This window comes from Aptenodytes patagonicus, chromosome Z (genome assembly GCF_965638725.1).
Source record: "Aptenodytes patagonicus chromosome Z, bAptPat1.pri.cur, whole genome shotgun sequence".
Taxonomy (NCBI): domain Eukaryota; kingdom Metazoa; phylum Chordata; class Aves; order Sphenisciformes; family Spheniscidae; genus Aptenodytes; species Aptenodytes patagonicus.
Window position 1 is genome coordinate 45,958,360 of NC_134982.1, and position 23,582 is coordinate 45,981,941.

The 23,582-nt window shown below is 41.9% G+C and overlaps 1 protein-coding gene across 2 annotated transcripts in view; it reads left to right on the forward strand.

The window, feature by feature from the left end:
- The window catches only part of NTRK2 (neurotrophic receptor tyrosine kinase 2), a 204,989-nt gene that overhangs the window by 141,619 nt on the left and 39,788 nt on the right, over positions 1 to 23,582 (forward strand). For both annotated transcript variants that reach the window (XM_076362357.1, XM_076362358.1), the window contains 3 exons: positions 12,742 to 12,872; positions 19,122 to 19,294; positions 22,924 to 23,158. In XM_076362357.1, the coding sequence (XP_076218472.1) occupies positions 12,742 to 12,872; positions 19,122 to 19,294; positions 22,924 to 23,158 (539 nt within the window). The remainder of the gene's footprint in view (positions 1 to 12,741; positions 12,873 to 19,121; positions 19,295 to 22,923; positions 23,159 to 23,582) is intronic.

The following is a 23,582-nucleotide window of genomic DNA, read 5'->3' on the forward strand; positions in this document are numbered from 1 at the left end:
AGCTTTCTTAATTGCTTTCTTCAGCAGCTTCTCTTTGTGACTGTTAAACTAGAAGGACTCCACTGAGTTTCCCAGTTTACATTTTGTGAGTGAGAGCAGGATTAGTTTCATGGCATACAAGATAACACTGAAGGCAATGGAAAAGAAAGTGTTGTAAAATGTTTTTTCTGAATGTATTTTTTTCTTTCCAGTTGCTTTTATTTTTGACTGTGTTATAATGCACTTAAACTTTAAGGAGGCCAGAATCTGTAAAAATAAAAGAAAGTATTCATTGCAGCCAAATCCATATCTGAAGAGTTTCCACTTAAGATTTTGAAATTAAGAAAGTGGTGGCAGCGAGGAGTTTGGGCCATTGTTTTCAAAATATACCAGATAAGAACTTCGATGAATACAAAACTTACACTTTATAGCTTTGTGACACTGTCCAAATAGAAAGTAATTAATATCTTAAAAAAACCCACTAGGGTTTTTTTGAAACAGCTAGGTAAGCATTTCTGGCCTTATTTTCTAGGTGGGGGAAACAATGATAAAGCGATTCACTCAGCAGAAGCCTCGTAAGAGTTGTTTGCCAAAGTGCTGATGACAAATACCTTTTCATCTCTGTGTGTGTGTGTGTCTAGGTTTCAGAAGCAAACAATGTTGCCTCTCTGTAGTTTCTCTGTAAGGAAAAATGCAAATCAGTAATGGTTATTTTTGCAGTTAGAGCCTGTTATATTCTTGGAACATGTGGCTGAATTACCATTCTCCTATTGAAGAAAATGTTACAACAAGGGAAGAATAAATGTGACAGAAGCAATGGTGAAAGCAACACACTAGCCTGTAAGTTAGTTGAGAGTTGTACATGGGAAAACACTGGAAAAACTACCCAATAAATCTTGAAATTGGTTTATAAATAATGATGTTAGCTTCTGACCCTTCCTCTTCTCCTTAAAATTCTGACAAGAAGGGCAGGCTAGAAACACAGAGTCCTGGAAATCACTTGAGGATCATTTTGTGGATGTTGGACTACCAAAAGGCAAAGTATCCCTCCAGCTCTGTAACAGGCTTCAGTCCAGTCCCTCCTAAAAGCAGGTCTGTACTTGCCCTCCTGCTGGGGGTGGTCTTGCAGGAGGCAGCAGTTAATCAACACTGCTTGTAAAGTGGACTGTTAATGTACCTTGGTGACATCTTGTCTGTAGGGCTAACAAAACAGTTTGTGTACCTCAGTGTTTTACTTAAGTGTAGACAGCATGCATTATCAATGGACAACACCCGTTTCCTTAGCTGCAAGTGCCAGTTCTGAGCAACTTGAGGCAAAAATCCAGCTGTTTCACTAGTAACAATAAAAATGATGGTAATTTTTAATATTTCCTTTACTGATAAGCACGTGGGGTATTCTGCTATTACAGTTCAACAAATGTAGCAGTCATTTGTGTTGGTTACTGCTGCTCAAAATGTTTTCCAAGTACGTGAATATGTAGGCAGCTGGTATTTATTGCTCTGGGAGAGAACTTGAACTTCAGAAGGAATGGGAGAAAAAACCTACATTTTGCCTATCTTTGTTCTGTGCAGACTACAGTTGCTGTAAATGTCATGGTGTACAGTAGTTGGAACAATACAGTTTTGTTTTTTAAAAGCATCAGTCATATAGACGCTAGCTGAGAAGAGAACTTTTCTGGTCCATGCATTTCTGGTTTCTTGCAGAGACTGCCAGAATTACTTTTGCATTCATTTCAGTCTACAACAAGTATTACAGAAGATTCAACTGTAAGTACTTTCCAAATATAGAGTGCAGGGGAGAAAGGTGACTGTGATTTATGGTGACATCTATTAAGCTTTTATAGAATATCATACGTGTGTACTACCTATCACCATAAAATTAACTGGTACTAATTGGTCAGAGCTGCCAACTCAGTCAGCTTATGAGTGTAACACTCTTCTTTAGGTCATGTTCATTATACTGACATCGTATGTCAGATCCTGAATAAAGTTCATTCAGCCATTTCTGCCATTCTTCTTCTTGTTTGCCCTGCTATGTGTGTGTGCTGCCATCAGTGAGAGTTCACGTCTCGGCAAAGACTGAGTCTGTGTGCTTTGGGAAATACGTGTCTCGGGTACCTGCCCAGTGGCCACTTCTCCAGCAACAGCGGGGCTGTGGGAGGGCATCCTTCGATTGAATCATGCCTGGTGTTTTCCTCTTTCTTAGAAACTGGCTGGAACAAAATGTTCAAAGCTCTTTCTTCCTCCCTTTCCTCTTTTTTTTTCTCCCTTTTTCTGTCTTTCACTTCCATGCCTCAAAAGGCTGTAACTGGGTCCATTATTTTGTGATAAATCAGCAGTAAACTTCCATGCATTTTGCTTCATTTGGGCAGCTCCTGTTCCTTAGTGACAGCTGCTTGGCTCAGCACACTGTAATTATCAACTCAAAACCAAGATGCTTTTAGGTGCTGAAAGCATATTGGCAGAGACTGAACTTGTCCTCAGCCTCGTCATGGGCCACAGCTTTAAAAGATCCCATTTAGTGGTTGGTTGGTTGTGTTGTCACTGTTGGTACTGGGGCTCTGACAGTTCATTATCACAGTGGACCCTGTGGGAAGCTGTTGTTACCCTAAAGGAGTACAGGTCTTTGTTTTTCATTAGCTGCTGACATATCATATAGTTAACTTTTGATTAATGTATCTGTGTTCATTCTCTTTCTCTAAAATAAAGTTTTATTGATATGTGGGACGGGATTTATACGTGTTAGTGAAAATTTACGAAGCTCTTATTTAAACAGATGTCTGAAGGGAACTTTGCTGAGAAACAGACCTGTTGGTTTGTTGCCTGTAGTGGAACTGAGGCACGCTCTGCTCCTACTTTAAGCCTGCCTCCGTTTGGCTTGCTGGCTGGACAGACGGGCTACATGCTGACTGAGAGACTGGTGCCTAGCTGTCCGCAGCCATGGGGGCATACAGAGCATGGCATTGCCTCTGATCCACTAAAGGGCAAGTGGCCCTGGGCTGTATGTTGTGCAGACCTGTTGCAAAGGGCTGTACATAGTTGGGACTTTTGCTCCCTCACCAAACTTGTTTTAACAAAGGAGGACTCCTCCTTACTTGTCTGAAATGTAGAGAAACATAATATCAACTGACAGATAACACAGTCCAGAGCTCAAGTGAGTGGAAGGAGATTTCTCATATTCTCTGCTAGATCTGTTAGCTAGATGTTAGTTTTTATGTTACATGAAAATAACATGCAGATCTAAGAGGGGAGAAGAGAAAATACATGACATTTTTTGCAAGAGAAATGATCTGGGAAAGTCCTGCTGTTCCCATTGTCAAGCCACAGCTTTTCTTTTCTCACTGTATCCATGGGGCAGGTTGGGTTTTCTACCAGGACAATTAGAATAGGCATCTATCCTGCTGCTATTAAAAAAGGCTTTGAAGTGTCCGCAAATCCTGCTGGGCTATACTTTAGTGTAATTTAGAGAGCAGTTCCAAGTAGGAGCACCACTGTTTGCTTAAGCAAAGCTCAATGCAAGGAGCATGACACAGTCTCATTCGCGTCCTTCCCTAGGATTTGGGGAGGCTGTCAGACCCTGGAGAATGATGAGAAGTCACCCAGGTTGTAGAAACCTCATGACCTTTACACATGGAATAATTTGGGTTGTTACCATACAACAAACATATACTTTAAGGTCTTAGTCCTTAGGAGGATGCAGGATGGAAGAACCAGGTCAGCAGAGGAGGTGATGTGTGGTCTACGATAAGCAGATCTTTTTAAGCTTGAAAAATGAAGCATGTGATACGTTCATATGGAAACAGAGGAAGAATTTTTTCCAGTGCATGTGCAACAAGACAAAGGAAAAGGCATCTTTTCTTTACAGTTGTTGAGGATCTGATCCTGAAAAACCCTTAGCACGTTCAGTCTTGCAAACCCTTTGTGACTTCATTTGGATGACCTATGAGTGAGAACTTGTAGGGCTTTTGTTTGAAGCTAGTACAATGTAATGATCTTTTGACTGCTTTGTGGCTGCAGTAGAGGTATCTGGCACAGCCCAGCAGTGAAGATGAATTTTCTGGGTGTACCTTGGATGCATATGCTGCCAGTTACAACTGCCTTTGTTACCCATAAGCACTGGGATTCTGAAGCTGTAACGGGGGCCAAGGGGGAAATGCCTTATGGGGACATAAGCCTCTGTAGATGGCATGCCCTAGCAAAAAGGTGTGTCAGCCTGTCAGTGAAACAAAAGCAGAGCAACAAATGCCTCACCATGGAACGATGCAGAAATGCTGAATGACAGCACGTCTGTAAAAGGGGATAGCCTCTTTTCCAGGTCCGTTCACCTTTTATGATGGTTTTTCTCATCTCTCCTGTCGCCTGGGGCTTTGGGGCAGTATAACGATTAGTGCTAACCCATTCTGCATCCCCCAAGGACAGAGAACAAACTGAGGTTCTTTCCTTTTCAATGTATAGGAAGACTCAAGACTTGTTTTCTCTCCTTCCTGCTGATTTTGTTTCTCTATAAATAATACAGGGATCTGATCAAAGGGTGAGGAAGGTTTCATCTTTTGTTTGTTTGCAATGCCCAATGTCTTTGTGTCTTTTGTGGGTTCTCCTCAGTGATAACCAAACCTGTAACTTTTCTCTGTGTTTAAAGGCCACTTATGGCAAAACCCAGGAAAGGGGGGGGAGTACACACAGAATCATAAGAGCAAGTGGCAAAGCCTTAACTGTGTGCAGTTAAGGAAGCAGAGACTGAACCTTCCTCTAGGGGAGGAGTTTACCTCAGTTGGCCCAAAGAAAGCAAAACATGGGCATGCATAAGATTCAGCTTTCCTCAGGGAAAGCCACACAGAGTGCTGTAGTCTGTTAGGACTGTGAAAGGTGCTCTGAAGCAGGACAAAAATTATTAGGAAAAGGGTAAATACTATGCTTAAAAGTGATATTATAAAAGACTGGGTTCTGTCATGCTCCTACGATGTTTTCTCTATTGTTCCCTTTTCTTTCCATGCACAATTAGCTGCAACAGGGCAGACCTACCCATCTAACATGGCAGATCAGATGCTATGCTATCTTTTAGTAAAATAGTTCAGCAAAAGGTAAAGATTAAGTATGTGCTTAACTTTTATATAAGGGGATAGAATTTGGGACTATGAGCTAAGCACATGGTTTATTCCTTCACAGGCTTGAAAGCTCCATTTACTTTTCATATTTCCTTTTGAAAGGCCACCAGTAAAACCCTTCTGTCCTCCCTTATATCGAGGTACGAAATTATTTCCTTTGCCTTTTAAAATGAGAAGAGAAAAAGCAAAGCAGAGAAACCTACATCAAAAATAGGGCAATCTCCTTTGAATTTCGCCTTTATACCCCACTTAGGCCAAGCTTGAATATGGCTCAGTCTCTGAATGTATGATGGTCCTGCTTCTCAGACTGGCATCCTGGGATGGTTTTCAGACCATGCCTGTTTCTGAAAACAGAGATAGAAAAGAGTTAATACTTGGAGGACAGTATGTTTATTAGCCCTTCTCCCCTGCAAGGGTCTATTATATGAGATACACTACATGGTACTTGCCCATCCTTTCCTGAGTGCCCCTCTTTCTGCAGCACAGAAGATCCCTAAAGATCAGTATCATGCTGAGGGAAAGGATTTCCTGGTCTGAGCTAAGAGAAGGGTGGTGGTGGTGAGATAATTGTCTCCAGTTAGCTTAAACATGGAAGACGGACCAGATATGCCACAATAAAATAATACTAGCAGAGGTTTTACACAGCAGCTTGCACACAATAGCCTTTAAGTTTTACAATCATTAATCTTTTGGAAGAAGTGCATTGAGATTGGCATTTACAAATTAAGTGTATACACATCTGCAAAGGCAATGTTTGGTCAAAATTCCAGCACAGCTTTCTGCTTAAAGCTGATTTACCACACTGTGCTGAAAAGCTGTTAGTAGGTTGGAAGCAGCATAGAAAGAGAAACACAGCACGATTAGTATCTGCTATTTATTCTGAACATAGAGCACCAAATTTAGCTTTCAGTTATTTTGATATAACCCAATTGTTTCAGCATGTAACAGATCAAATCCATTTTTAACACGTATTTATAATTGAAATAAAAGATTGTTTCAGGTTGCTAAGGCTTGAGGGCCTTGTGTACCTTAGGTTTTGTATGCAAGGGTAAATTCATGCCTGGAAAAACTGTCAACTTTATTATTCTTGTTTTTCTGAAGGGTGAATTTAGTTCATAAGGCTCATGCATTTAAAACAATTACAACATTGCTATTAGAATTTATTATTAAGTAGTTCTTATTTGATTATAAGGATCTAATCAAGTATGGCAATATGCCTATCTGTAGCCAAACTGAGAGGATCTTGGCCAACTAAAACAAATCAATTACCGTAACAAAAGAGTAAGATAAAACACCTCACCAGAAATCAAATATTAACCCCAAAGGAGAGCAAACACTTGCGTTTCAGCCAGAGAAGAACCACGCCAGCTACAGCAAAATGAGTTTACAGTGGGCAAGAGCAGTGGTGCCCCTGCTGCTGCAGGCAGGTGGGGGAGGATGGGGCTCCCTCCCAGGAGCTGCAGCACTAGTTCACAAAGGGAAGCCTAATTCTCAGCCAAGACAATAGAAACTCTGGGGTTTAAAGTATAGATTCTGTGAGGATTTAAGTTGTAAACGAAGCAACTGAAAGGTTAAGCTGCAGCAATCACAGATTTATTTGATTTAACATCAGATGTAGCTCTTGACAGCTAGGAAATCCCTGGGAATTATGCCATTCCTGTGAGTGCTCACACGTTTGCCTTTCATAAATGTCTCCAGTTCTTCCAGGAAGACCACTGCCTATTCAGCTTGCCCATTAAATATCTCCTCAAGGCCCACTTGGGGTCTGATGCCTGTGAAAAATCTGGCAAATCACTGATGGCCACTCAGGGATAACTGTTTTACAACTGTTGAATTAAACTGTTCTTTTTTCAAAGAAACAGAACAAAATTCAAAGTGATTCAGAAGCCATACTTGTACAGGTAACATGACAAGGCCCAAGTGCCTTTCTGACCTAGTTCTTCCGTGGATCCTCCATACTCAGTTTTCTATATCCTGTACCAGCACCTTTCATTTAGAGCAGAGTACATGAGGAGTGGGTTTTCTGTCGTCTTATTTTCCTTCCGTTAAAGAGGTGTGAGTTGAATCTCAGATGTTGACTATATATATGAAAACATGCTGCTTGTTTGTTTGTGCCTACAACAGCTGGGCACTGGTCTTGCATGAGAATTTGTTGCTGCTGTATGGTAAAAATTAAACAACAATAGCACTACACAAAAATATATAGAGAATAATAAGTAATGAGTGTCATATGGGATAAATACATCAACTAATCAGAAATATACTCTCAGAAGTGAGCTGACCTATTTCTGCATCCAGGCAACGCTTACAGGTTAAAAGGTTAAAAAAAAAAAAACAGTGGTTGTTGTTGGCTTTTATTGCCATGTTAGAGAGTAGATATCTCAATGTGCCAAAATTTCTACTCTGGCAATAGCATTGAGAATGTAGAGATGCTGCTACTGCAGAACCTGATGGCCATCAGACTAGACTTGCTGTCTGCTGTTTGTAGTGATTTTGTATCCTCCTGCTAAGGGATTCTCTCTGAAATTCCACCGCTCCTTTTATGTGAATGACAAATGCTGTACAAATTTGGTTACTATCTGAACAATCACTCAGCCATTTATACCTGTTTTTCTAGCAAGATCTTAGAAATAGTTGAGTCTTCACAATTGCAAGAGAAATTATAGGAGAAGAAATGAAGAAACTTGCAACATGTCCTTCTGTGGCACTGCATGTCACATCAGAAGCTGAGTCTTCTGTGGCTGCTTTTTTCTTATGCAACTGTAAATAGGTTTTTAATATTACCTTGCCTGGTTACTTGGCATCTTGAAGGTCCTCATTTTCTTCTCAGTGTCCTGGCACAACACATTTCACCAGGACTGTTCCACATATGTACCTCTAGCAAAATCTTGAACAGTATTCTAGAAAGCAGACTCAGCAGATGATTTAAGTGAGCATGCAACACGTCAGGATCTTCTAGTGTTGGGAGTTCAGTAAGCAGTGATGATGGAGCCTGTCTGCTGTGGCTCTTACTGTCCATCAAGCAGTGAGTCCGTGTTGCAGCCTCTCCATAAGGACAGATCTCTCCTCTGTTCTGCTGTTCTCATAAGGCATATGGGAACGCATCTGAAACTTACAGCACTTGTGATATTGTAATTGGGTGAGGTGTTCAAGATGAGACACACTCATACATACCACATAACTATGTAAATGTCATGCTCTTTAGGAAACCCAGCCTTAAAAGGACTAGTGTGATCTTTGGACGTGCAGAGATATAGGGAGCTGATTTTATGTTTTTATCACAACCTTGTAGACAGTGATACAAGAATGTGGCTTCCAGTTGGGAAAAACAACTGGAAACAACTTCTTTTAAAAGGTTGTTGAAGAGCCATGAAAATGACTGGTGAACTGGAGAAAATGTTTTCCTGGGACAGGCTTCCATCTCTTCGCCTTACCAAGAAGAGCAAGAAGAGTGTTGATTATGAATATTTAATACCAGACCTTAAAAGGCTGCTCAAGCTAGCAGAGAAAGTCTCCTAAAACCCAAGGGAGGGAGATGCAAGCCAGACAAGCTAAAAATTAAGAGACAAAGAAAAAGGCATGCATTTTTATTAGCAGTGAAAATGATGACACATTAAGGCAAGTGAATAGTTCCGATTTCAAATCAAGACTGGCACAGCCACTTTCTGGAGGCAGTGTCCTGCCAAGCACAAGTCATTTAACTCAATACTATGCTCCGTGCTATGTAGAAGGTCAGCTTAGGTGGTGTAATGGTCACATATGGTGGTAAAATGTTCAGACCTATTGTTTGTGACCAAGGGGAAAACACTTTCACTCTGTCACAGCATTTCACTTTTTAATTACATACAGAAACATTTTAATAATTTATACTGCTGAGTGTCCTGCTGTTGGTGGCTGGAATCAGTCACATCCAACTCAGTGAATTCAATGTGGTGAGGTGATCCCGAGTTGCCTGTTTTGCTGGGATACACTCCAGAACGTGGTGTGACACTCTCTGTTCAGCCATACCATCAAAGGTAGGTTACCTGGGGAGTGCAATCTTATGCCTCCAGATAGTGTTTGCAGGATAAGGCTTTTATGCGTCATTTCCAGTGCAAAGTGCTGTTTGTTAGTGAGTGAAATACCTACAGGTCCAGCTCTGTTGGTGGGATGTCTCTGTCTCACATCTTGAGATGTGAAGAGAGCCCTTTTCTGCCGTTGTGCTCCCTGTTGCCAGCTGGTTCCCTGCAGTCATCCGTGAGAGCCCCCTGCCTCTATGGGCATGGCTGTGTGATTATTATTTAACACCACAGCCTCTTTCCAGCATTTACCCTTGTTTAATTTGCTTGGTCTCACTTCATATTTTATGTTTCATTTTTCTCTTAAGTATTTCAACTCGACTTAGCTTTTAGCTTAATGTAACATTTTTTACAGTAATCAGACAAGATCTTTTAAACTAGGGATGATGTGCTCTTAAAAGTACAAATGGCAGCTCAAAGGCAATCACCATTTAGAGTCAAAAGGAGGAAAATACATAGCTGCCCTTTGAATGTTTGTGGATCTTTGCCTGTGAGACAATGTTATGAGACCACTTCTTTGGTAATTCAGTTATGCCACCTCTTTGGCCAAATTCTGCTTTGTTTCTTCAATGTAAATCCAGGATAATCTCTCGGACTTCAACAGAGATAATTGGCTTTATCCTGATATTAACTGAAAGCAGATTTTGACCTGAATTTTTCAGTGTATCTCCTGATGAAATCTCCTCCCACTGAAGATGGTGTCATTATGGCTGGGGCCCTGAGTGTGCTAAACGGATTTTTTCCTTAGCTCATATTTCCGTCACATCATATGTGTTTGATTTACTTACATTGTTCTTATATTTAATCTCTTCCCATTTAGTCACATTTACTGTCATTTTTTATTTGTTTAGTAACTCGGTGCAGCTCAGAAAGGTAGCAGGGATGGATAGAGCGTGACAAGTTGCAAATATATTCTGCGCAGATCTCTTCTGCAGCTTGCTGTGTTTCAGTTTTGACAGTTTGGTTTATGGGATAGGTTGTTTATTCAAATACGTGGTTTATATAAGAGCATTTAGCAGCAGCTGTAAGTGTACTACAGAGAAGTATTTGATATTTTTCTTATTTATTTTTACTCTATTGTATGTGAAGTCCTCCAGGAACTTCACAGAAACCTTCGTACTGCTAGGGCCAACATTGGGGCTGTGCTGGGTTCAAAATGGAGAGGACCCACACAAAATTCAGGAAGTTGACTGTGTTCATCACCAGGTCTTGGACAGCTGTGGAGAGAACCAAGTGAAAAACTGCCTCTGCTGGAGTTTTGCTGCTGACGCCAGTAGGACAGGATCTCAGCCCTACTCCCTGTCTATGGGCTCTGTCGACATTTTAAGATGGTGACACTGGTAACGTGGAGCTGAACTTCTCTCTCTAGGAAAGGAAGAGAGGCATCCTCCTGGTGATACTGGTCAAGCAGAGGGAAAGAGAAGAATTCTCCAAGAGGCAGGGTTGAATGGCAGGTTTGGCAGGGGGTAGGGTAGGCTTACTTATTTATTAGTAAGCATTTTTTAAAGCACAGGTTACGAGGTGTGCCACGCTCCCATGCTCAGGTGGCGTGCCAGGGCAGTGGTCCTCCCCACATGTCTGCCTTGTGACCAGTATTAGCAGAGGCAAGGGATGCCAGTTAACTTGCGTTCGTGGGGAAAAGGTGTGTTTTGGTTCAGGCCTGTCTCGTGCTGACTGCATTTTGTACTTTATTTGAAAAGCCAGTGCTAAGGAGGAAATGCAAATAAAAAGCAAATTCCTACTGACTGCAGGGGAGCTGACCAAACAAAGTGTGCCCATATAAATGCATCACCGCGATAAAACTTAATCTTACGCTAGACCAGAGTTTGACGAGTGGTACCTTGCAGTCTCATTTCATGTGTACTTGGCTATTAATGGGACGTGTGGCGTCTGCCGGGAGACCTGGTGTTGGAGGAGGGGGTGGGCAATGCCCCCCCCATGCAGCCGCCAGCTGCAGGGACAGGAGAAAACCCTGGTGGATCTGGTGTGGCACAGGGAGAAGCTGGCTTTCCTCACTCCGCTCCCAGGGCATGGCAGGCCTGCTTGCATGCTGGCCTGGGGGTTTCTGGCGGGTGCCAGCTGGGTCTGGTGGAAGTCCGCTCCTCAGGTGTGCTGCAGACTCATGATGGAGGCGCCTGGGGACATCTCTCGCTCTCCTGGCTTGCTCCAGCACTGGGCTCCCCTTGCATGCACACACATGGATACGAAGTGCATTTATACGCAGTGCACTCGGGTTATGTCACCATAGGCTCAGGGTGTGGCAGACACATAGTTTTCTCTCGTAGACCATGAGCCCTTTCTCCAAATGCTGGTGACACCAATGGGGACAGGCTGTGCCATTTCTCCCCACTGCTGTTACAGGCAGCACTCCGTCTTCCATCTTTTAGTAATGGAGGCAAGGTGGTTTCTGCGTAAGTGGTCACCCGGTTTAGAACAGGCCTGTGGCCACGTATGGAGGCAGGGATTGGTCTGCATCTGAATATATCCTAAATTATTGGCAGGGTTCAGTCCTGATCCCTGCAGTTAAGCAGCTGAGGTAAGATTCATGCCTTTGCAGAAGCCGGCGTGATGCCTGTGCACCGCTATTTACTTCACTGTGTTTAGGATTTAAGTTGCAAATAGGCTTTGTCCAGGCAGGGTTAAATTTCAGTGTTTGCAAAAGCAGCTAAATGCACTGAATTAAATTCATCAGTAGATGCTGACTGTTTTGTACAATTTCAGCAACACAAGCTGTCAACCCAGTTGAGTTGGCCAGTTAAACTGCCCTTACAGCTGCTTTATTTAGCTTGAACATTGCAAATTGATAATGTATTCTACAAAATTTGGTACAGTCTTTTAAATATTAAATCTTTTAATGGAAGCTTGTGCTGAAAGGAAAATGTAAAATGAGTTGAACAAAAATGCTCAAGGACTTTAATATCTGAATCAATTGATTCTAGGCAGCAATTCAACTAAGGCTTTGTCCACTCTGCTGACTAAAACCTTTGTCCATCTTTTATTTCTTTTACTTCAGAGCAATACTGTAAATCATGTTTGCAAGAACAAAATTTCTATCTTATTGCAACTGTAGTATAGCACAGAGAGGGAAAGCAGTTGAGCAAGTGATAAGAGAACCAGGGAGTAAGTTGGATTTAGTTGAAAGAGGGCACATTTTGTTTTCTCGGATTAGGTTAATTTTAAAACTTTTTGGCTTTGGATGAGAGAGTTCAGCTATTGTTAGAGGTACAAAAATAGAAATGGTGTGAGAAAAGTTTGGTTTGTTTTCTGATTCTTTGTCTTCATGTTTTAAAAAAGCAGCATTGGTGTTACGTATGCTCTGCAGCAGTCATCCTAACACGATGATAAATGGCCTTTTCCCAGGTGACTCTTAATTCCATGTGTTTTTATCCAGCAAATGCACTACTCTCCGAATATAAATATATTAACTCGATCTTTATGGACAAAGCACTAATGAATGACACATGGGCACTTTGATTCCTTCTACGACATGCACCCCCACTCTACAGGCAACCCTGTCTCCGTGTGGCTGTAAGCATGGACCCCGTCCCATCCTGGCCTTGCAGCTCACTTCTGACCTCCGTTTTGTCTTCTCTTCACAGTTGTGCAGCACATCAAGCGCCACAATATCGTTCTCAAAAGAGAACTGGGAGAAGGAGCCTTTGGGAAAGTCTTTCTGGCGGAATGCTATAACCTCTGTCCTGAGCAGGACAAGATCTTGGTGGCAGTGAAGGTAAAAGAATCTAGGGTTTCCATTATTAATTCATGGTTGCAGCTAATGCTATTTTATTTGTAATGATCGTGTTTGCCTATTCTGTAGCCCAGTGTAACTGCTCTGATAGATGTGGAAGGGTTCACAAGGCTAATGGATCGTTAAGAGAATGCGATATTTGATCTTGCTGTGGATTATAAAATAAGAGCTGAATTTCCTAAGGAAAAGGGGGGAAACAGACTGTGTCACAAAGGGGCAAAATCTTTTATGATCTCTCTAAAATATAATTGGTGAAAAATAATGTCTAGGTCATTAAAAATACTTCTGACATATGTGTCTAAAAAAAAATCTGTTACTAGCTAAGTGAATAGGTTATGTGTATAATTGCTAGTCAAAGAAGGCCTTTCTTTTTCAGGATTGTGCCATTCTTTTAGTCAGCCACTGAAATGGTCTGTGGGTAATTGTCATTAATATAGGTGCCAGGAACATTATAACAAACTTCTGGATAATATTGTCATGTGCTGTTAAACACTGGCTGTATGGCAATCCACAAGTCATGATATGTCAGACCTGGAGGAGTCATTCTTGATTATACAGCTCCAGTCAACTCTCCCAAAATACAGTGCAGAGGAGGAAACTACATGAAAACAGCCATAACCTTGGAGTTTCAAGTATACAGAATAGTTCTCACATTTCTGGGGGAAAAATAAAAAGGGATTTGTTTGGTTGTCCTAAAGGGCACAGGCTACATGGTACATTGGGAATCTACCAAGGAGTAAGATTTCCAGCTTGATCTCAGAACTTGGACACCAAACCTGCTTCACCATACCAAGCCTTTTTGTCCCCCAGAATGGAAGGGCTGAGGTTGGTTGTTGACCTCAACCTGTATGCTAGAAAACAGTATCAGTGAAACTACATTCTAAGAGTTTGCAAAGTCTCCCTGGCAACAATCTTTCATCTCCATCTGTACTGTTCTGCAAGGTGTTCAGCATTTGAAGTATCTCATTAAATGCAGGGGGAATACACATTTAGAATTTGGGCTGTGCCTAGGGATCAGAAAATAATTTTATCTGACCAGTCACAATTAGGCAACCATGTGTATATTTTGGATCAAACCATACAGTAAAAGAAATTTTACTAGATCATCTTTTTGAATTTGGAAACAAGAAATAGATTTTTGGATCTGGCAGTGAGAGAACATGAAAGGAGGATGGACTTGTAGAGTGCTTTTTGCTCCATCAAAAATAACAGGTTTTTGGGGTTTGCCAAGGTTACAAGCTTTTTGATACTTTGGAGTTGTTCAGTCACGTTGACTGGTGAGAAAAAATTAAGCCCTGAAGGGATATATCATAGACAGGAGAAAGCAAGGGATAGGAGATGACAAAACTAGATCTGAATGAATTTTCTATTGTATTTTGGTGAAGCTAGAGTGGAAATTGCCTTTCCTCTATCACTTTAGGGAACTGCTTGATAGCAAAATAAAAGTCCTTCCACTCACTTGCTCCCTTTGAAAGTCCTGACCAAATGGAGCCTAGCACTTCTGCTGTTAAATGCTGTGCCGTGCTTGCTCTCTGCTGCTCTTTCTCAGTGTAATTCACAAGGAATAGCATTCAGCCTTTAAAGGGAGAGATGTCTCCATGGATTTAGATGACAAATCTATCAGTTTTCTGGACCAGTTGTTACACTATTTTTTTTTTTTACCAAATCCACTCTTTGTAGTGTCCTTAATAAGGGTCTTGCAGGCAGCTGTGGGAAGAATTACCTCTGGGGACACATTTATGCCCATTTTATGTTTCTTGCATCGGCTCTTGAAGATGTGACTCTGGCTGCTGTCAAAGAGCAAATTTTTTGGCAAACTGTGCCATTGGATTGATCCCCATATAACTGAGGGATTAATTGCCTGGTGCTTCTCTCTTTCACCGTGGTACCAACTGTGGCTCACAGGTATCCTCCAGTCACAGTGGAGGTCAAGGGATGGGACCTCACCGCTGTGCAGAGAGCTAGCCAGAGGACTGTGTCCAGACCCCACTGCTGGGCACAGGGTTTGGCAGTGAAAATGTGTGATTTTTTTTTTTTTTTAGTCTTAGAGGAGCAGACCTGGATGCCAGCAGCGGAGGACAGCTCCTCCCAGCACACAGCAAGGGCTTTAGAGAGCTTCACTCCTGTGGGCAAAACCACAACACACCTGTCTCTGTGAAATAGATTCGGTGAGCCCAGTGGGAATATGTACTTGGTGAGGAGTAAGGCAGTGCCAGGGGGATTTCGGCAGCGAGGAGGCACAGTCTTACCTGCACGCGGTGGATCAGGATGGCTGGTGGTCCCCGCCAGCTGCCTGTGCCTGCTGGTTGCTGGGCAACTGCGTGGTTCGCACCTGGCCCTGAGCATCACTCCGTCTGACTCAACACGCATCCTTCTCCTTTTCGGCCAGCCAGTATCTGAAACGCTGATGTTGCTGCAGCAAATTATTTAGGAGCTAAGAGGCCCAGAAAAATCTGGGAAGATATAAAATCAGGCTTAGCATAAACAACCCAAAGTGCTTGAGCTTTTTGCTCCTTGGAAGCGGGGAAAGACAATCTGTTTAAATTTGTTTCGACCATCAGGCTTTTTGGGGGGAGCACTGAGTGTTTGGAAATGCTTTCTGTGGGTCAAACCCTGTGGGCAGAGAGATTAAGCGCATTGTACTAGCCTTCCCCCCAGGTGAGTTTGTACATCACATCAGTATACCATTTGCTGCAGGCACTTTTAGAGAACAGAGGGTGGAGGAAGGAAAAGTTATGGTTTCCTTGCGGGCCATTGTGCCATGCCACAGTGGTTGTTCGGGCCTGGATCAGTACTGTCTCCTCATAGGGTTGGATCCCCAGGCATAGTCTTGCACTATTTTAACCCGGCTGGAGCTGGAGGTGAGGATGACTGTCAGGGCACAGGTTACCAGCTGCCCCTGGCTCCCCTGGGAGGTTGGAGGGGGATTCACCCTGTGCTGCACCAGGGTTGTGCTCAGCTAGCAGACTGCTATGTGCGTGAGGTGAAGAACACTTCCATGGCACCTGCAGAGGGAAACCAAAGGCTTCCAACTCTTCGGGTCTTCAATTCAGAGAAGGGTCAAAACCACCCCTTCATTTCTTGAGGAAATACACCACTCAGGTCTTGTATGTTGATGGGGAGCAGTAGTAAGGATTTCATAGGGGAAGGCTGAAACAGTATAAAGGACAGCTGTCGTGAGAGTTTCATTACGAAGTCATACTGATGTTGGTGAGAGCCACATCCCCCTGCTCTTGCTCTGACTCGCCCATGAATGCAGCTCTGTGGTGTTGGGGTGGGGACTAAGGAGCTGGCGGTTTGCACTCGCTACAGAGCACAGGTCTGCAGAGACCAGATGGTACGTGGATACCTGGGCAGGGCCTCTGTGGAGGAGAATAAGCATGGGGTGGCAAGGATGAACTCAGCAGATGTGGAGCTCCTGTAACAGCCAGGGGGTCCCTCTGTTGCCCAAGGGAGCGTGTTCCTCCTCCTTAGCTGCTGGCCTGAGTGGTTGGAAAATACGTGTGGTTGTATCTCAGTTCCTACTTGGGAAAAACTCCTTGACTGGTGAGAGTGCTTTGTATGCAGAGCTTTGGCATACTTGTCAGTAATGATAATAATAATGAATATGTCTTTTTCTCTCTTTGTGTTCTTACGGTTTTATTTTGGTTTTATTTTTTCTCTTGCACTGAGAACAAGCTAAATGCATTAGTCAATGTCATTTCTATGTCAATTCTACGTACTTATTAATTTTTTCACTTTCCAGTCTCCTCCTTGCCTGATTGTGTCAGCTATCTCTCATGCATTGTGTCTATTCTGAACGCTGCATTGTGTCTATTCTGTTCGCTGCATGTAATAATGAAAGGTGGGTTTTGCAATGGTGGGTGACAGAAATTCAAGTCACCCTTTGGTAGTAGAAACCCTGCCCAAGTTTTATCTGGGTTTTAGACCTTTCTGCATTTTGCTGTTTGACAGAAAATGTGTAATTGCCATGGCAACTGCTCTGTCATATGATAATGTTGCTGTTTCTGTGAGATAAAAAGCGTCTTCTGAAATATACAACATGCCATCCTCACAGGGCAGAGCTGTCAGCTTTTTTACTGTCTTTCCAGGGAAAGACCCTGCTGGAAAGAGTATCAGCCTATGCTTCTCCCTGTCAATTTTTTTCCAGATTGCTATTATTTAAAAATGGTTTTTATATTAATTGTTTTTCTAATTCTGTTGTTGAGAAGAATTACAGTCCAATTGCTTTAAACATGAAACCACCAGAGGAAACTCAAGTGACAACAGAATTGTTCCCAGTGATTTCATTATATAGTGTAGATTAGACTGTGGGTTGGTGCCTGTATCATGTTAAAACATCATCCCAGAGCTCAGAAGTGCTGGAAGACATTTCAATTTCAGTCCTCACTCGGTTCAGATGTGATTGTGTGTGGACCATAGTGGGGAGCCAATTTGATATCCACCTTAGATGATACAGCTGTGTATACTAATATATATATCATAGCTTGTGAAGCTTTGATGATGCAATATCCTTGTTGCATCATTATTGGTAAAACTTGTGGAAGAAAGGTTCTGGGCCTGAAGACACATGAAATTCATAAGTGGGTCTCTCAGGGAAGGGACATCCGTGGCATGAGTGATTTCTATTGCCTCTGGGATCCATAGAGCCTGAAATCCACAGGGAAAAGCCCCTGAACTTGGTAGATGGCTATTCAGTCTGCCCTGCTCCTTGTCCCCCCATCTGAACCTTATTATGGTAGCTGTTCATCTTTCAAGACCTATGGTTGCAGTTTCACAAGTAAAGCAAGTGTCTTCTGTGGCAGTCATTTTTTAGTCCCTTCTTCACACATGCGTCTGTATAATACTAGAAAAGCGGACAGAATTGTCTCTGTTAAAGAAAAAGCTTGAACAAACCATGACTACTGCAGCTAAAAACTGGGTTTGTTGGCAGAATGATTGCACAGTATCAACTTGTTCTGTGCTTGTTCTGATGAGTGTGGTTGGTCCCATGCTCTGTATATGAATTCAGGGTAGAAAATAAAGTGACTAGATGGCCAGGAAAAAGCATCTTTAGTTAAAACAATGCCACTACTTTTGTGTCTCATCTTCCTTGGTATTAAGTCTAGGTGTAGTTAAAATCCAGAGGTACAGAGCCCAGACACAAGTTTCTGTGAATAATAATTTGTGAACATTGGTAATCTGCTATCTTTCTTTTACTGTTTTAAAAATATTGTTTGAATTAGTGTATTGCAACCACTGTACCTTTCAAAGGTAGAGCCTAGCAGTGGTTTATTGTCAATTATAATTATTCCTCATTTAATTGGTGTCAGAACTTGCTTTCTTCAGTGCATGAAAGTGCTTCCTTGCTCAGGAAGTGTAGTTCTTAAGAAGAGATCTGAAACTGCCTATGTGTGGCAGTTAAGTTAGCATTGTTTCATCATACAACATTTAAGTCTCCTATTTTATCCAGTGTTAATATATTTCCTTCAAAATTAAAATATGCAATAGTTTAGAGCTGTATAAATAAAAGGGGGCAAGAAAAATTGATACCCCAGAATTCTGATCTGCATCTGCTTCCTCTCTGTCTATCAATTTAGGATTCATCCTCCAGTTACTTATACATATGCTTAATCTAAGGCATGTGAGCAGATTTACTGAATTTCAAAGGAGTTTCTGGCTGAAGTCTCAGGTTGTAAGTTCTGGTTCAGGGACGTACCCTTGTATGAATCTACCTAATGTATAGCACACCATAGGGGCCAACATCAGCAACAGCGACATTAGTAATGCACAAAGAATGCATCTACGTTCCCACTAAGTATTTTAAGCAAGCAGAGTTTTCTTTTAAAGAACTTACGAGAAAGGTAAATACCAACAGGATACTAGGGTTTGCCTGAGTTAAATGCTAAAGGATATGAACCAGCTGTGTACTAGTATGTTTTTTGGATAAGATTGGTTTATTTGTTCTGTGTCTGAAAAACACTTGGCACAGCAAGATCATGAGTATTCCTACATCCTCTTACTAGAAAAATCGTGGTTTGGCATGACGTGTGGCAGGAGAATGAAAATTGTACTGCCATTATTTAATTGCACTTAAACATCACATCTGCATTTCTAGAAGAGTTATTAAGAAAGTACTTCCTCCATCCTTTATGCAGTAGTGTCCTTATCTTACCCTTACAGTGCCATCCCACATGTTTGCTCCCTTCTGCGAACATCTCCCCTTCCTTACATTTTTGTTTTCTCCACCAGACACTGAAGGATGCCAGTGACAATGCCCGCAAGGACTTCCACCGCGAGGCAGAGCTGCTAACTAACCTGCAACACGAGCACATCGTCAAGTTCTACGGCGTCTGTGTTGAGGGTGATCCGCTCATCATGGTCTTTGAGTATATGAAGCATGGAGATCTTAACAAATTCCTCAGGTAAATCCATGAACACATATTGTGCTGCTGAGCCAGAAGTGGGCAGAGGAGGTAGGTGTTACTGGTACTTAATACCAAATTAACTACTACCACTGGAAAATGCCAACACCTAGGAGTGCAAATCTGTGCAACTCTCGTCTTCTCTACTGGGATGTGGGGGTCATTGTTTCTTTGCCTATTTGGAAGTACCATTAAGTCAAGCCTTATGCTTTGCACCAAAGGAATGGGAACCAAAGAAATATTGTTTCCAATATATTTCAGTGTATTCTGAAGTGTCTGGTTATAAATCTTACAGCAGGAATCATTTTTTTGCAGGCTTTCTGGTAGCACTTGGGAAGATCCCACTCAACACCTATCACTATCTGTAGGCGTCTAAGAGCTTTTGAAATCTAACCCCTTTTCTCTTCCCTCCTCTCAGTGTTTTGGAAAGACTGCCATTAATCTGAAGCAAGAAAACTGTGAGCCATGGAAACTTCAGTGCAATGGAAAATGCTACATCTTGGGGTCCGGATTAGGGCTTTATTTCATAAAGCTGTTCAGGAATGTGCATCGAAATGTAAATTTGGCAGTAAAGCAGTCATAAATAAATAGATGATACCTAAGGTTCACAATAATAGGTAACTCATGAATGAGGAAGTTATGAACAGTGGCCTTATGTATGTGCCATTTCCACTAGCCTGCACTTGTTGACATAAAAAAAAGCAGTTAAGAGACAGCTTTTGCTCCTATGTAAAAAAACCATTTGCATAAGGGACTGTTCTTTCAAGGTCTTCTATGTCGTTTTCATCAAAGAATATCACAAAGGCATTTCAATATACTGAGATCTCTCCTGCCGAAGATAAGTATGGGTGCCACCATTTTGGAAAGCTATCTGTGACAAAGCTGTAAAACAATCAAAACTGATGTCCCTTTAAATGGGTTCAGATTTCCTATCTGACTGAAACGGCTAGTGGCTGCTAGTGTCGCCACTTATGCATTTTTGATAGCCTATGTGAAAGGAGTTTGCTGTCTTTCTAATCTCTGCTGAACAAATAGCCACGCCGTAAAAGCGAATGACATCAACTAGCATCCTCCCTTATTGGCAGGGCTTCCAGGTTTGGCAGGGAGACCGGGACCTGAACTGGGGATGCAGAGCAAACACTACTACTTTTCCCAGACTGATTGTCTCTCTGGCAGAGGATTTAAATATATTGTCAGAGCCATGTTGGGGCATTTACATTTGCCTGCTTGGACCTCTGCCATCGATCAGGAGAAAACTGCAGTTTCCTAAAACGCCATCCCAGTACTTTTTCAGAACATTGAATTTCCATTAGAAGAAGCCAGATTTGCAGCTGATAAGAAATAATTTCTTATTTCATAACAAATACTTATTCTTTGATTCTTTTTGATTGGCCTTTTCTTACCTTGTGACTCTGATTTTGAATTATTGTACAAAAGGTAGTTTAGCAGACAGTATATTTCCTACTTTAGGTCTTCTCTTTTTTTTTTAATTATTAATCAGCCCTTGTCTTTAGAACATAAAATGATTATGCTGGGACAAGCTGTTAAAACTAAGCTCCAATTTGTCATTCCTCTCACATCTGCTGCAGCTTGTACTGCAGATCAGAGGTTAGTTGTAAGCGGGCTGTAAGAGCCTGTATTTCTTACCCTGCAGCGCCACCAAAGGCTGTCGGGGAAAAATGAATCTGAAATTTAACCCAAATGAGCCTTGCTGTCTGCATGCAGCCAAAGGCTGTTTCAGATCTAGGAGCAAAGCCTCAAAGCCTGCCCTGTGCTTGTTCTGGCTAGTGGAGGCTGATGTGGATCCAAAGAAAGCTCTGTCAATGTTCCTTGCTGTTGCAGACACTGAGGAGCACCTCATTTACAGGCAGCACCAAGAGGACAAGCAAGGTGGATGGAGTGTTAAGAATGATCCAAAAGTTTCATTAGATACAGACCATGTCCTGAAAGAAGCTAGCAAAAGATGAAGAGTTCTTTAATTTAGCAACTCAGAGCTTCATGTCTGAGAGCAGTCATTAAAAAAATCCATGCAATGAAAAGGTACAGTGCTTTTCAGTCGGAATTTGCCTGTGAGTCTTGGTTGGAGATTTCATATCCTCCCATTTATTCCCCCGCAACCCAGACCAGTTGAATGGCTGCCTGTATGTACCCTGTGGCAGAGAGCTTCTTTGCCTGGTACCAGATGCAGTCCCAGCAATGCTACACACCCTCCTTCATTTCTTTCTCACATCTGTCACTTTTCTCGTGAAGTTCTTCCCTTGGGGCAATTGTAATATCATATTTCTAATAGGTAGTGTCAGATTTGATCTCACAGATTTTGATTAATTTGCAACTCTTTTCCAAATTCCTGTGCCCTTCCCCTGGGGACGAATTAAGGCCTCACCTCTATTGATTAGAAAGGTAATTCTCTGAAACTCCTCTTTGTAGGAAGGAATGACTTCTGAGAGAAAATAAAAATCCATTCTAGAGTATTTTTCAAAAAAAAAAACCTTGAAGAAGGAAGTGGAGAGGTGGTCTCTTAGGAAGAATAGTCTGCAGGAATGGAATAAAAAAGGCTTCTGAAAATGCAGAATAATGGAATGGATGGAAAGGGATATTCAGAATATTATAAGGTGTATCAAATAAGGAATGATTGCCAGATGACCTCATTAATTGGATAAGGATCAGCTAGTAATGCTTACTATAAAATGTTGTGTGTAGGAATGTTTTTATCTATATCTTCAAGATGCTAGGATGTTACACATGTATACCAGAGCAAACATAGTTAAGATGGCTGAAGCACGTGTTCTAGTACTTGGCTGGGCTTCCCAAATACAAAACTGCTCTCTTTCTGCTGGAGTGTATACAAGTTTCTCATTAATCAGTTGATTACTGCATCTTAGGGACTTGTGAGGTCTTGAAAAGCTCCTATTTCTGAAGCTGTTTAGTTGTTCCAAATAGTGTGTGTTTTGTGTCCTCTTCCTATTGTCAAGAATTCCCATCTCAGGCAGGACTCACCCTTGGTGATGAAATAAACAAAAATGGTTTCCTGCTGTGCATTTGGATAGGAAATTAGAAGTGTAAATCTAAAATTGCTGCCCTTGTTTCTCAGATGGCATCTCAGAAGGAAGTTAGCTCTTTCTTCTTTAAGAAAAGAGGGTAGTGTCAATGGCCTGTCTCTCTGCAGAAATCAAGGAATGCTGGTCATAGGAAAAGTGATGCTATGCATGCCACTACACTGCCTTTCACTCTACTGCCTTTCACTCTTACGGAGTGATAAGATTTTCCTCAGTTACCAAACAGCTACATTTGCCAGCCTTTCTCCAGAAAAGATTACTAGAATGGAACAGGAGAAAAGTGGTGGTTTTGGACAGAGGGGTATTATTATGAACGCATATGCCTTATTTCCATGAGTAATATATCACCTGTTGTGTAATGCTCTTCACACCACCTGTCTTTCACACAATGAAGGAAAACAGTAAATGAAAAAAGCCAAGATACCAATTTTCCCCTGTTTCACCAAGGTATTTGTAGCCCTTTTTGTTATTACATTTAAGCGAGTCAGTTGTGTGGTTTTAGGCCCACTAACGCCTTTCACCTCTCCAGCTTACAAGTGGCCTATCACTTAATCAGCTTGCATTTTGGTGCAGGGCACATGGACCAGATGCAGTACTGATGGCAGAAGGCAACCGTCCTGCTGAGCTGACCCAGTCTCAGATGCTTCACATTGCCCAGCAGATTGCAGCTGGTATGGTTTACCTGGCGTCACAGCACTTCGTGCATCGGGATCTTGCTACCCGGAATTGTCTGGTTGGTGAGAACCTACTCGTGAAGATTGGGGATTTTGGGATGTCTAGAGATGTGTACAGCACAGACTACTATAGGGTAAGTGAACTGCTGTAATTGGTAATAACCTAGCTCTTGTTCAGTCATCTTACCACGTTGCTGTGACTGATTCTGGTTTTACACTCAACCATCTGTCTGTCAGGTAATTTAGAGGCTGGCATATGGAGAACCTGCTTTTGAGTTACAAAGTTTTGGTAAATTTGGAGGGAGTTAGAGTAAGATTGTCATGTCCTGTTGTTTATCTATGTTGGCTTTATATTCTAATAATAAAACACAGAAAGGTCTTTTTCTCTGGGCAGAAATTTTGCATGTTTGCTTGGCTTTAGTGAAGAAGAAGCAGCAGCAGATAAAAAGGAAGAGTGGGTAATCAAATTTGGCCCAACATTTTGAAGTCATTAAAATATGTTCTTATATATTGCTAAGACAAAGGGAAATTGTAACTTTTGGGTGTTGTACAATGTTT